Raw genomic sequence first — 14,945 nt, 5'->3', positions numbered from 1 at the left:
TTTGTAATCAGATACAACAGTGCTATAAAACATCTTTATTAACTTTTAAAAATAATGATAGAATGTCTGCTAAAATACGTTTACATTTTCTCACTATATTCTATATCTATGGTATGTTAGATACAAGTGGACCTTAATCAGAGGCCCCCAGACAACAGCAATGATGCATTTAGCTCATCAACCAAAATAAAATGTATACCCTAGCTGTAAATTTCCAGCTATTCTTGAACAGCAAGTCCTCTCCATCCATTACTGCCTTAGGCGCCAGTTTACTAAGGTGCGATAAGCAGTGATAATAGCCTGCGCCAGAATAAACAGCAGAAAATCTGCAAGAGCAAGTTTACGAAAGTGCCAGCACTTCTATCATTGTGATTTTTCTGGCAAACATATATATTAATGCCTATTATCGCATTGATGCTACGTAAGTTGTCTCGCAAGGTTTACTAAAGATTGGCGCCAGAATTGTCGCCAAATTTTATCGCCACCCAGCAATTTGTCTAATTGCTCATGCAAGCGGCATTAATTTTGTCGCTAGAATATTCTCAGCAATGGGTTGTAGGCAATTTTTACAAACTTTAGTAAACAGATCCCTTAGTCTGTTATCTTTAGAGGAATTATGGGGTTTGCAGCCCAGTATCACTAATTAAGGCCACATGACAGAGCCCCAATAATTACTCCTATAAGCTAAGAAATGCATATAGCATGTTAGACATAGAAAACCTATGAATTCAGTTAATTAAGTCCTTCTGTCCATCTCCCCAGTAACACAGTGCAGTTTGCTGCAACTCAGGAAATGATGCGCAGATCATCTTACACAAGGGCTTCCAACAGAAACACAATTATTGCTCCATCTGCTTTTGTTTATTTAAGAATTGCATTTTGTCATTTTGTTTTTGCAATTGGTTTCCTTATATATTCTTTTCCCATCAAATATTTGTCATTGTACCACTGAAAGATCATATGTGTGTGCTTCTTTCTTTTCCAGAGGTGCATTCCCTTCTCCTCCTTCAACCTGCGTTCTTTCCTGCAACTTATCCTCCTGTGTTTTATTTTCATTTCCCAAAATGACCCCACTCTTCTCAGATTTTCATAACAGAAAGTATTTTGATTGAGATACTCCTTTTATACTAAATACTGTCATCTTGATCTTTCAAACAGAGAGCAAACAATCAACAGAATCTTCCAAGTGATACGTGTTTAATGATGGCCATATACTTGTTTTATCTGAGCAAATAATATGGTCATAGAAGCCCTAAAGCAGTGAGAATGGTCATATACACAGGCTAGTTAGTTAATTGGCTGAGCTTTTATACCAAGTTCAACCACTGTCCTTTGACCCGAAACAGATGTTTATTATTGGGGGAAAAAAATAGATAATTTTGGCCCCATGCAAGTTTAGGTTTACCAGTGAAGGCAACAATAACCAGAATTAAGACATGTCACAGTTGACCAAACCGTACCAATTTCTCAATTAATTGAAGCCCTATTTATAAGTAGGGCTTTAAATTGCATAGCATAGGAAGCAAGTATAAAGACATAAACTGAGTACACAGAAACCCAACATATTCTATACATGCACATTTATGTGTGCATTTCAATTGGATTAAAGAATAGGATTAAAATATTGTTTGCAACCAAACTTTTAATTACATTAATATATATTAAAATTGAGCCTTTGCTGTTGGTATCAATGGTCAGTGTCTCGTTATAGCAGCTCCTTCTCAAATTTTTTTACGTACAGTAACCTTTACCCTCTTACTTTATTTTTTTGGTAGTGAAATGAAATATTAAAAAGTAAAGTATAAATAAGTTATATTTACACATTCATTTTCTCTCTACTTGATAAATCAAGGTCACTTGCAAAAGAAATCTTCAGTAACATTCCAGATTCTACCCTTGACGTCTTCCCATTGTAACACTAATATTAAGGCTTTCCCTTCCCTTTATTTTACACTCTTACTTAACTATACTGCTTCCTCTGCTTTCAATTAGAAATTCTTAACTGCAAATTAATGACGGGTGTGAAGAACATTTACCTATCTTTTCTCCATATTGTGTACCTCTTTTCAAGCAGCCATTTATTATACCTGATTTTTTGTAATAAAAAATATTGCTATATAAAAATAATAACTAGCAGCTAGAAACACTTTTTTATAACTTAAAGGAACCTGTCACCCTATGAAATAAGACCAGATTCCTCTTCTATTGTGTTCATTGAGCAAAATAAAGTTTATCTTCACTAAACACATTAGTCAAACTTGGTTTCCTTCATTCTTTGATTGCAGCAAGCAATATACCATATTGTAGAAGTTATTTTCAAGGCAAGCTTCCTAAATGTTGTAAATCTGCCAGAGAAGAGGGCCTATTGTAGGCACCCAAGAACAGGCCATCTGATATTATAGACAGTGAAGGAAGGAAGGGAGAATGGGAGAAGCAGAAGGTAAAGTAAGTGCAGTATGTGAAGTTAGTGTTATGCCAGTGGCATAGTGGAGGGAAGGCAATATATGATTGACAGCTGAGGATTTTAAATAGCTTTATAACAGGTACTGATATTGACCAAAAAAACTATTGAGTTTTAATTAAATGGTGTTTTTATTTCAGGGTGACTGGTGCGCTTTAAAGTTTAATGAATACATTCTAAATATCAATACATTTCCTGGACATGTAGGTCCGAAGTGGTAAATGTTCCCCCAAACTCCTTCATTGGCTAAAGATTTTGACACAACACATTTGCTTTGTTCAAACCGTTTTATCCACAGGGGGAAAAGGGAAAGAAAGGCAAAAAAGGGCCTAAAGGGGAGAAAGGAGAACAGGGTGCCCCTGGATTAGATGCACCTTGCCCATTGGTATGTCTCACTTGGAAATTTGGCCATCTCGCTCTGAAAGATAACGTGAAAGGAAATGAGCAAACGCTTAGCACTCAGAAGCCTTGTTTTACTTACCCACAACCAAGATGTAATAGGTTTCTTTATTTTTAGAATCATACAGGGCTTTCCCCTTTGTTGTTCAAAGTAACATAATTTCTAATGGAAATCTATCACAGTAATGTTGAATAAACAAGTTATTGGTCATAAAAGCTTGCGCTTTTGAACTGTGCCTAACGTTTGCTCCTTTCCAGCATTTCCTTAATTTGTTTTATTTTTCTACAGGCGAATCAGTATGTGAGTATTGTCACTGTCAGTAACATTCCAAGTTAATCTTTACAAACAGGGTTTCCGTGGATTAAAGGGGGAAAAAGGGGAACCAGGTCAGCCTGGCCTGGATGGGCTGGATGCCCCTTGCCAATTGGTACAGTATTTCTCTTTCCTATCAACCCTGCATGATAGTCCTTATCTAATTCATCAATGCAAACTCCTCCATGGGAAAACTTTGCATTGGAAGAGATCTGCATGTTCCTGCACGAATTAAGTTGTTCCTCCATATATTAATATAATTCCTGTCCCATGTCTAACCCATCCAAGTGCTTATACCATCCATCCTTTCACTATATTTTTCCTCAGAATGTTTTACTTGCAAGCACAGGTTGATGTGTTTGCCTAGACACATATAACCCTGCAGTTAAACAGGATAACCTCTGATAGGAGCTTTTCTCAGTGACTTGTGACTGCCTGCAGTTTAGATAGAACCTTATAATTAAGACTAGCAGGTAATCAATGTAGTGAAATAATAGCCTGCAGCCCATTACATAAACCCTTTAAAATTGCTTAGTTTAATGATCTCCCTCTGAAACTTACTTGACCTTTCCTATGGTTACTCCAAAACTACCCATCCTTATATAAGCATGAATCTAAAAAAAACTGCCAATACTAAAATTATACTAGAATATCCCTTTCCTTGTTGTACCAATATGGCAAACACAGTTTCCCTCAAAATTCTGAATGGCGAAGTATCCACTTAAAAAAACATTATTATGTGGAAGACACTTTAAGGATAAGGACTGTAGAAATATATTTGCATAATACATTTGTATAGAATTAGGCCAGATTTTCAGTAAATTGCTGGGGAAAAATGAAGCATGCTTACTGAATTCAGGAAATGTGTTTATTTTCTTATGTTTGAATGTTTTTTATTATGCATTTGCCATTTTCATCTGGAAAGCACTGTTTTTCTGTCTGCGTTTACCTACTGTGACACATAAAATAAATTCACCTCCAAAATCTCTTGGTAATTATATCTTTTCAAGTCTACATATAGTATGCACCATAATGAATAAATGCTACTCCCGGTGTCCCAGTACTGTCCATACAGACATAATGTTGGCTTGATAAGAACAATGGAAACTAACAGACCAAATGCAGTACATTATAGTTCCACTTTTGCTGGATACTTACAGTACAATTGCAATGCAAGGCGTGACTTCCAGATTGAAATGGCTGATCATTGCTAGTCATGAAATCAACCATGTACCTAAGACATCTTAGAAAGAAAGATCATTTTCTGTCAATTTGGGGATGTTGGTGTGCATGAGATCCTGGCAGTTGCACGCAGGGAAATTAAATGTTACAGGATGATGTGACTATATGTTTTGCTCTTTGTATCTTATAAAGGCATTCTAGTGTTAAGGAAGTATTACAGTAACTTGATACCATATATATATTTGAAAAAAATACTAAATGATAAATTATTGAGAAATGACAAAGTCACATACTCAATTTTTGTGGTGTCAGTTAATGAAATTCTTCCCACACTGTAAAGGAACTATATCTATAGGAATAAGTGTATCTTCAATTCAACAGATGGGCTTTCCTGTGGAAGAAATGGCAGTCACCCCATAAAGTCCTTTTTCATGTTAAGTAGCAAAGCATAGAAAAATAGCACTATATAAATACAGAATATAAAAAAAAGGTCATTTATAGAACTAATTCAATACAAAGGCTCCTTAAAAATAAGTGATATTAACATGTTTCTGATATCAATTCTCTTAGAAGCAATATGTTTCAAGTGTTACATGACAATTAAGTAAAATTAAGTTATGTCATACCCCGCCTAAAGTAAATAGAGGTGTAAAAAGTCATGTTTTAGTCCATTGACCTGGACTGAAGGCATAAGGCCAAGGCCTGAATGCTTTGATGCCAAAAATTAAGCTTAACCCACATGAAGCTTAACCACTTACCAGTTTATAAAACCATAACTGATAATCACAAAACCATAAATGAAAAACTCTAGATCAGCACATATCCTCACACAGATAAGGAGCTTGGGACACGATTGTACAGTGACCACGTATCATGATATTGTGCAAAAAGATTCAATTAACAAGCTTTGGCAAGCTTGAAAAACTGCTGATCACAGCCTAAAACATCACTTTTCTAATCCATGCTGCAATAAACCCTGTTTAACGTTTCTTCTTCCATGGTGCTGTTCATTGAATCTGTTTATGCCACAGATCTGCCACAAATTGGGCCCATTTTAGGTAACCCCCCCCATTCCTTTTGTAGACTGTCCTGGAATATTTGGGACAGATGACAAGTGAGATTACAAGTGTGGGTAACAGGACTTGTGCAGTTTAGAAGCTAGGTCGTGAATGAGTTCTGCTCATCAAAATTAGGGCTAGTGCAAATTACCCCAGAGAATGGCTGATCAGGCCTCACAATGCCCTACTCTTACCTCTCCTTATTGTCATGCATGCGTAGTTACCTACAGAGATTATATTCTAGCCCTTCTTACTGCCCCTTTGGTGACAGGCCTGCTGTGCTTGTTATCATTTAGTGGCAGATTTATTAAGGGTCAAATTGAAAATTCGAATTTGTGAATTTTTTTTATGGCCAAAACTCTCAAATTCGAATTGTGAATTATCCAAATCAGTGGGAGATGGGTTTGTATATAAATCAATGGGAGAGGTCCAGGGACCAATTTGGACATGTTAGTAGCCTTCCTGACATTTGAGTTTTTTTCTAAGAAAAAACTTGAATTGAGCTTATTCGAATTCAATTAAAGTCTTCGAGCCTGTAAAATTAGTGCAAGTTTTAGATATTTGATTATTTTATTAAATAACCCCCCAATCAAATTTCGAGTATATTCGAAATTAAAGGAGTTTTAAAAAACTCACATGAATTAGAAATTCGACCATTAATAAATGTGCCTCTAAATGAAAGGTGTTGTAAAGATTGCCATTGAGTCTACAAGCCTTTGCAGTAAAAACACTGTGTTTCAGTACTAGGTATGCAACGAATCCAGGATTTGGTTTGGGATTGAGCCTTTTTCAACAGGATTCTGCCTGGCCTAACCAAATGCTAATTTGCATATGCAAATTAGGGGTGGGGAGGGAAATCGTGTGACTTATTGTCATAAAACAAGGAAGTAAAAAATGTTTTCCCCTTCCCATCCCTAATTTGCATATGCAAAGTAGGATTCCGTTCGTTATTCAGCCGAAACGTTTGCGAAGTTTTGGCCAAATCTAAAAATAGTGGATTCGGTGCTGGGGACTGTACTGAAACTAAACTGGGACTTAGTATTATTATTGGGCTCTCCTGAAAAATAAGCAAATTTGTTTTTGCATATGACACAGGAGAGAAATCAGCCAAGGTCATACTAGCCTGGGAATATTTCCAGCAGTTACCACTTTTTCCGTAAGTTAACATGTTTACAAGGGCACAAACCCAGCAGAAAAAAACTTACAGCAAATAGATCAGATAGGAAAGTCCATCTGCCAACGTTAAGAAATGAAGAGTCACTTCTTCTTAAAGTTATAGGAAAATTATTCATGTGCTTCTGCAGTGTGAAAAGTAAGTGTTACAGAGGAATGAAAAAAATGAATATCATGACACATAAGGATAAATTAATTCCACTGCAGGAATTTCTCACCCTCAGTGATGTATCCTCAGGTCTTCTCAGTGCAATAACATAGCTGAGGGGTTCATTATGCATTCTGCAGTTGAAATAGGTCTCCCTCTGTGTCACCATCACATCATTTTTTTCATACTTTACTATTAAGCTCTTCTTTTCAGAAGAGTTATTTGTGCCTAACTAAAGTGTGATCAATGTTGGGCTTGATTCAAACTGGTGTAAAATGTTAAAAAATGCTTTTTTTCAGTTAAGGAAATGGCAATTATGCATAGTTTGCCAGCCGAGTTTTTAAAGCAGATGCAGTGCTTCATTTGTGAACAAGACTAAATAAAAAAAATACTTAAAAAAGGGGGTTATGCCTCTTGGCTGAAAAAAAGATTTGCTTTGCATTTTCACAGACCATTGAATCAAACCCTGTGTATCAGGAAAAATCTTGATTCACTAAAGATCAGTATTTCCACATTTTTCAACTGTCTGTCCTTAATGGTCCTTAAAAATGAGCAAATATTGACTGATTTCCTAAGGATACAAATAGTATTATAATAGAAATATTATTGGTCTATATAAAAAACAAAATGTGAATTAATCGTTTTACTAACATAGGTGCTAACTTGCAGAAGTTCAGTTGCCAGTAACAACCGGATCTCTTTCATTTCTTTTAACTAGTAGTAGGTACCAAACGAATTGTTTATTGGTTGCTATTGAATGCAATTTAGCACCTGTGTTGAGTCTCATTATTTGTGGGTATGTACAGGAAGCAAAGTGCAAAAAATATGATTGATTGCACCCATTTTTTGCACTTTGCACCCTGCCTTGCACATAAGCTCTTGATACAAAGCACTAAACTTAAGGGTTGAGCACAAGGTTTAGTGAACATGGGCCTATGTATTATTTGCTGTATAATTCCATTATGCTTTCATGGTATACTGTTGCATATTTATACTGAATGTGGAGTTTTATTTCACCATAAAACTGTGGTTTTTTTTTAATCTCTGTAATATTTTTCATGCATGGAACAGGGACCAGATGGACTTCCAATGCCTGGTTGTTGGCAAAAGGTAAGATCTAATGCATTAACAGAAGCATGCTAAACTATAAAACTAAAAGAATACATTGGAAACAAATTTAATGTGTTTGAGATGCTGTGATTTTTATTATTAACATGTAGAGGATTATGCATCTTACATCATGTATTACTGCATATTTTCTGTGAGTAACCTATATTGCAATCACACATTTGCCACTGTGGACACATTTTGTTTGGCTTCCTTTTAATTCTGGTAATCGTCTGGGCTCTTATGTCAAGATTTTCTACCAATTAAGTTTTACAGGTATATTATCAATTGAAACAAAGAATCAAATAATTATTTTTGCTTACTGTTGTAGGCCTGAGGCTTAATAGGGCTGGGCTTACTGCCATAGGGGGAAGAATTTGAAGTCCTTTTGTCTGGTGATAACATAATTAAAAAAACTTGACTTCAATACTCCTCCAGTTCTCCTGTCACATTATGGGGACCTTAAAAAACAATTCCGAATTTTTTCGGGATTTATAAAAGACCATGGTATGAAAACTCTGAATCCGAAAACCTGGCATCTTAAAGCTCTCAGGGTCCTGTATTAGTCAATGGGGAAGATCCCAGTGTCTGTTCTGCCAAAAAGTCAGAAAACTCATGAAAAAAAAAAGTCATGATTAAAATGTTTTGGCATGTCACAATCCCCACTCTGGCAATATTACGACAACTATTTTTGTTGCCCCCTAAAACCCCCAACCTACAGTTTGTGCTGCATGTTGAAGGAAGAAATTCACTGTTAGATTATTAAGCATGAATAATGAATATTTTGTACCCCAAATTTGTGGATTTGAAAATCTAAATGATACATAAATATACATGCAGAGAGACACGTTTAACTCCCAAATTAATTTCCACTTTGCATTTACTCATTACTCACTGGTGTGTTTTTTTCCTTTCTGTTTTGCAGTGATGACTCTAACCATGCAAGCATGAAGTTGTAAATATTAATTCAAACTATGTATTTATAGTTGAAAAGAAAGAGAATGGTTTCACCAAAAATGTTTACATGTACCTTCTACGTGTTCACGCGCACACCTTTTTTCACTTGCACATGCTGTTTGGCAGTCATAAATACTGCTGTTTAAAACCTTCAAAATCATGGAAAATATACAAACATATGCCTGACATGACTTTTTTTTACATAATGTGTATAGCTCACAGGTGTTTTTTTTTCACAAATATTTTGTAATCTGCCATCTAAAAGAACATTACAAACCAACATTCATGGAAAACAGTGACCAAATATTGTTAATGGTGACCAAATATGGACAAACCCTAATCCAATCACATTGAAGCTTACTTAGTTCCATGATTATGCCAAACAGCACCGCTGATTTGTGCCATTGTAGCTGTATGAAAAGACTAAAGACATGCATGACTTCTGTGTTCTAATATTTGCCATTTGATTAAACCTCACATGCCAAAAGTATGCTTGCCATTATAACCAAGCTTCTGAACACCTTCATTTTGTCCGTTCTAAGGGAGTGACCCCATGGCTTGTTGCCAAAAAGAGATGAGAGAAAATGAAGCAGCAGTGAAACAACTAATATAATTTTGGAGCTGTATGGCCATAATTGCAGGTCTTTGATCTACTGAATAAGACTTTGTAATACTGAGGTTTATTGACCTCGATTGTCTTTGCCAACGGTGGTTCTATGCTACCAAGGACTCCAGGAAGTAGAAGAGGACATATATGGAAGAGAGGATACATCACAGTGCTTCACTAACGTGTGGAGGTGACTGATGGAAACTGTGGTCTCTTTTTAAGTAAATTGACAGAGATGTTCCACTGAAATGAAAAGCATCTCAAATGTATCCAAATGTATCCAATGACCGACTGTTCTTCACGCCGTTTAGGGAGACGTGACTATGGCATATGGAAGTCTCATCTCAAACTTGTATGACAAGAATAGGAATCAAAATTCTCTATGATTTAATTTCTACAGCAAAAAATACACACAATGTGCAGAAGGGTCTTAGTTGACTTTGTGTTGATTGCTTTCCAATTGTTGACTATTAAGGTGTTTTGCATTAATGGAAACTATAACCACAGTAAACATGATAGATGCCGAAAGGTAAACAGCTTTGCTCATAAGTACTGTAATTTATTGACAGGCGCTAGCTTTTTTTTTGCCATTTGTTCTATGTTGACATTCAGTGATCCATCTGAATTGTCTAAACTTCTAAGTGCAGCACCTATAACAATTTAGCAAACAACTCCTCTAGTTGTCTCAGCACCGTTGTAACAGGTGTTTAAGAATAAACTGCAGCTGCTATCGGAATTGTAGATGATGTAATATATTCAGTTTTTGTTTTAAGTATTAATTGCTGTAAACTCAAATCTTTTTTTTGTTCATTTCTCAAGAGAGATTGCTTACTCTGTTAAGTTAATGTGCAAAATGCTTGGAAATGTTAAATGCATATGTAATTATAATTCCACACAAATGCCAAATGCATTAACAAACACCAAGTATAATTAAAGAGTTGCCAGTGTAGGTGGTTATCTGCTTAGGTAGGCTTTGCTGTTGGATTATACTTCCTTCCCTATCAATCACAAAGAAAGTTTCGGATTGTGATGATATAAAATCTCAGCATTCTGCATGTGTTTTTATGTTGTATATTCCAGTGTGTTTGTTCATCAGTTTCTGCCAGAAGAATATAAGCTACCCCCCATCAAAGAAAAAAAAATCAATTCAATACAATATTTGCACCTAGTCAATTAAATATATTATAAAGTCTCCTAATGAACTGGTATAGAAGCCATGTAATCTGGTTTAAAATATTCAGTCATATTTATTCTATTTGAACTATGCAGATGATTTGCTCTGCCTAAAAGCTGGACACATTTTTCTACAGTAGCAGTTCAAATATTTTTATGCCCTTACACATTAATTCCAAGCATACTTTTCTACATTTCATTTTTTTGGTGCTGTGTGTCTGTCAATATGATGCATTTATGGCTTTAAAATGATATTCATTAATATTACTAGCATTCCTCATTTTTTTGAATGAAAACAACAAAGCTGCCATTTATTTTTTGAGCAATGGCATAGTCCTTTAATGTGTGTGCAATTAAAAGAAACAATAAGCTGATGCTTTTTACGGTGTGTGGCAAAGTGGCATTGAAATTACTGTTGATCCCCTTGAGCTTTACTTATCCTTTAGTGAGGATATGCTTCATTTCATGCTTTTATTATTTCTTCAAGATATCAGCTTAATTATTTAACTCAACATCAGTTTACGCTGGCCATACTATATTTATGACAGCCTTGATGTGGTCATGTTTATTTCTTCACAAAGGTAGCATTTTTTTAGCCTTTAGTACTGAAGATAATAGAACATATCAAAAGAGTAGATCTTGCTTGTGTGGTTATCTTTGTAAATCTGTACACAGACAAAAATAACTTCAGCAGACAAATTTGCCTAATGCTTACAAGTATGTTGAGTTAGTGTGAATCACTGGAGGATTCATTTATAGAAAATATTGTACCAAGCAGTAAACTTTGCTTTAAAATGGACTTCAAGAATAAAAATAGACAAGATTACCAACGTTTCTATATTACGAAATTGTTCTGGACCTGTACTCTTTTGACTTCAATGGCATATTGTTCTAGATATTAATACAAAATTCCATTTTGAAGCCATAACATCTTTGAATTGGATCTCTTTTGCATAGATTCTAAACAAAAATTCCATTTGTATCCAGGCAGGCAGAACTGATTCATATAATCTGCCTGGTGCTGATACTCTTCAGGTGCCTCCATGTTGTGCAAGCTCATATTGTAAAATACACATCATGAAGATAATAATGACAATAAATATGCATAAAATAAATTACACACAAACTAAATTAAAAATGTATTTATATTAAAATATATTTAATTTTGATAAAAAGGTTGATGAAGGAAAGATATTTATATACAATTGGCTGAAAATAGATCACATGTAAGATTGCATACTTTTTTGCCACTTTTTTAAAGTGACACTGACATGTTACGTAAGTCTCAGTATTGCTGGGAAAGAATGGCCACTTAACTAACAAATGCTGACAATGTTCCTGATACTACTGATGGTCAGTCAGACACATATAAAAAATATATTTACACTTGAAGAAGAAATATGCCCTGTTATAGGTTACGTTTGTCTTACATTAGTTAGTTGGACAGTTGGAATATATAATATGGGATCCATAATATGGGATCCATAAAATGAAGTTATTCAATCCTTCGGAATTGTATTGGATACAATAATTTAATACAATTTGCTGTCCCTGTCCAAATCACTTCATAACGTAGGTAAGGGAAAGCACAGAGTAGTAAATACAATTTAGTTGATTGTATTCTGATTACTACCCAAGCAGACCACGCCACAGTCCATAATATTAAACTAACAGACCAATAGACATTAGTGGATGTTATAAACATATCTTTGATTTCAACAATTAATTGAAAATAATAGAAATTGGCCATGCTGTGAGTATGTGAATGGATCAGTCTGTAAGCATTGGTTAAAGTGGCACAAGTAGACTAGAGCCCTCTTTTTTTGGCTCAAACACTGCATTGTCCTTGTGTATATTTGCCATGTTAGACACGCAAAGTCATCTGCAGGCACACAGAGAATGCTTACTGTATAAGCTACTCGTTGTGCCATAGTATTAATGACATTACTTTATGTGAGCAATAGTGTTTATCATATGGTCTTTCCACTGCAGTCTGCCACCATGCTCTTACTTCGGTAGCTTAATGACAAGAGCAGCCTTGCTTATAAGAATTATATCAAATAGTAGGCTGAATGAAACTGTAGTAGGCTGATATCACTGTATGGGGTGTGAGTAACACATTCATATTCTGTTGTTTTGTAGTTTATTTTATCTCTTTTAATGATCCATAGTTGTTTTCATTGATTTGTGTTTCTTGAATGGAATGTTCCCCCCACCCTTAGGTCAATGAGCTTAACAAGAGAAAATATACCACCCCTAAAAATCAACCTTTATTAAACCCTGCTTTTAATTGCAGATGCTGTTGGTGCAATTTATTTAACTAATTGTAAGCAGAGGATTTTACTCCACTGCCTTCCCTGAAAAACGACTGCAGGATATAAGATAATTGCAAACAGAATTACAATGGGTAAATAAATACAGCAAAGAATAGAAACAGCAGTTGCAAATTTTCCATCTTCCAAAGCAACTCTGCAGTATTTGAGCCCTGTTTTTTTGTGCTTGTAGTCTAGCTAGTTGCGCAGTAAATAGAGATTTTGCACCGAATCCAGAATTCGGTTCGGGATTCTATCAAGATTTGGCCTTTTTCACCAGGATTCAGATTAGGCCGAGTCCAAGTGCTAGGCCAAACCGAATCGAATTCAAAAAATCACGTGACTTTTTATCACACAAACAAAAATGTTTACCGCATGCGGTTCTCTTTCCCCCCTCGTTTCCCTAATTTACATTTGCAAATCAAGGTTCTGATTTGGTTCTATAATAAAATAGTGGATTCGGTGCATCCCTGGTAATGATTTAACAAATACTCAATTTCTTTTTGATTTAAGATGAAAACATAGCAGCATATTTGTGTAGGATATTTTAGATGATTCACTTTAATATCTGTCATCCTAGTTCTGCGGGATTGATCATAAACTTTTTTGGTGCCATCTGCCGAATTTACGCATTTAATCATTCTGAAATGAGCTACTTTTGCTTTGAGATTCTCTGGATGCCTAATGGAAAACTTTTTTTTTTTTAAAATGGGAATATTATGTCATCATTTTACAATAATGTTCCTGTTGCAAAAACTTATGCTTGGATTATTTTAATAGGCATAGCACATTTGAGGTTGAAGCGCCTTTAATAGTCCAAGTTAACAATACACATTGTAGAAAGTTCACTTATATCCATGTGATACGTTTCACTTAGTAAAAAATGAATAGTGCTAATTTTGCTTTAAGACAATCATAGATGGCTAATATATTTAATAAAAAAAACTAAAGCCTTTCCTACAATATTAATTAACACATTGTTGGGATTAACTGTTGGATTTTCCATCTCTACCTATAATAAATAATATAGAAGGGCAAAAATGTATAGGGAAAACTTAGCTTTACTTACTACTAAATACATTCGCTCCTTCGTCCCCTATTTGTGTCCATCCTCAGTTTCAAAAAGTAGATGCTTTCTCATAAAACCAAACAATATAGATGATGGCCCAGGCACTGATTCCTTCCTGTTTTAGAGAGCCCTGAACTCGCACCTGGCAGCCGCATGTTACACGTTTGCACACACAAGTGTTTCCATTTAGCATTTGTTAAAGTTTTATTACAGATATATTATATGCCAGACACATATAGGATACTGCACATATCTCTTGACTGTTAACTGTTCAAAATGTTAAGATTTTTCCATCGAACTGTGTTTGGGGGAAAAAAAATGTAAGCAAATGCAATGTATTTTCAATGTATTTTTATCAAAAGATGTATGTATATTCATTTTCCCTTTTGTTAAGATATATATATTTTTTATTTCTTTTTTTACTTTTTTTTTTTTAAAAAACATTGTGTACATTGATTGTTTGATTTTGATTTTTTAACGCAGAATGCGAAACAAAAACTCCTATAAAGAAAAAGGAGTTCTTGTAGCATTATGCTGCTATTGGTAAGGCACAGTGGGTGTACTGTATCAAGGTACAAGGGTAAGCTTTGCCCCAGTCCAGCAATCCATAGCATCCAATCTCATGTTTGCTTCTATCTTATTTTACTAGACTGATCAGAGTCAACCGCTGACTGGTTGTTGCAGGCTACTGAACATAGCAACCTTTGTGCATAACCACCCTTTAATCATTTAAAGCAGTTAAAGGAGCGTATTTGTAAAGGTGTGAGAATTATTTAACTCCAAAAAAGGTATTAAAATAAACATGCATTTCTACTAAAGCTTAACTGTACTCCATGCATATGAATTAATCCCATTTATTCATACAGGGATGAGACCAGTTATCCAGAATGCTTGGGACCTGGGGATCTTCATACCTTAAGTCTACTAGAAAATCATTTAAACATGAAATAAATCCAATAGGCTGGTTTTGCTTTCAATAATATATT

At 35.0% G+C, this 14,945-nt stretch overlaps 1 protein-coding gene across 15 annotated transcripts in view; it reads left to right on the top strand.

Moving 5' to 3' along the window:
* LOC108710147 (collagen alpha-1(XXV) chain) overlaps positions 1 to 13,395 on the top strand; it is a 240,338-nt gene extending 226,943 nt beyond the window's left edge. For 8 of the 15 annotated variants that reach the window (XM_018251222.2, XM_041590048.1, XM_041590038.1 and 5 more), the window contains 3 exons: positions 2,760 to 2,846; positions 7,806 to 7,844; positions 9,341 to 13,395. In XM_018251222.2, the coding sequence (XP_018106711.2) occupies positions 2,760 to 2,846; positions 7,806 to 7,844; positions 9,341 to 9,376 (162 nt within the window). In that variant the 3' untranslated portion in view covers positions 9,377 to 13,395. The other 7 variants (XM_018251275.2, XM_041590045.1, XM_018251260.2 and 4 more) reach the window with 4 other exon arrangements.
* The last annotated feature ends 1,550 nt before the right edge of the window (positions 13,396 to 14,945 follow it).

The sequence above is a fragment of the Xenopus laevis genome, chromosome 1L (genome assembly GCF_017654675.1).
Source record: "Xenopus laevis strain J_2021 chromosome 1L, Xenopus_laevis_v10.1, whole genome shotgun sequence".
In the NCBI taxonomy this organism is placed as follows: domain Eukaryota; kingdom Metazoa; phylum Chordata; class Amphibia; order Anura; family Pipidae; genus Xenopus; species Xenopus laevis.
The sequence above is the reverse complement of the archived record's forward strand: the minus strand, read 5'-3'. Positions and strand labels throughout refer to the sequence as shown.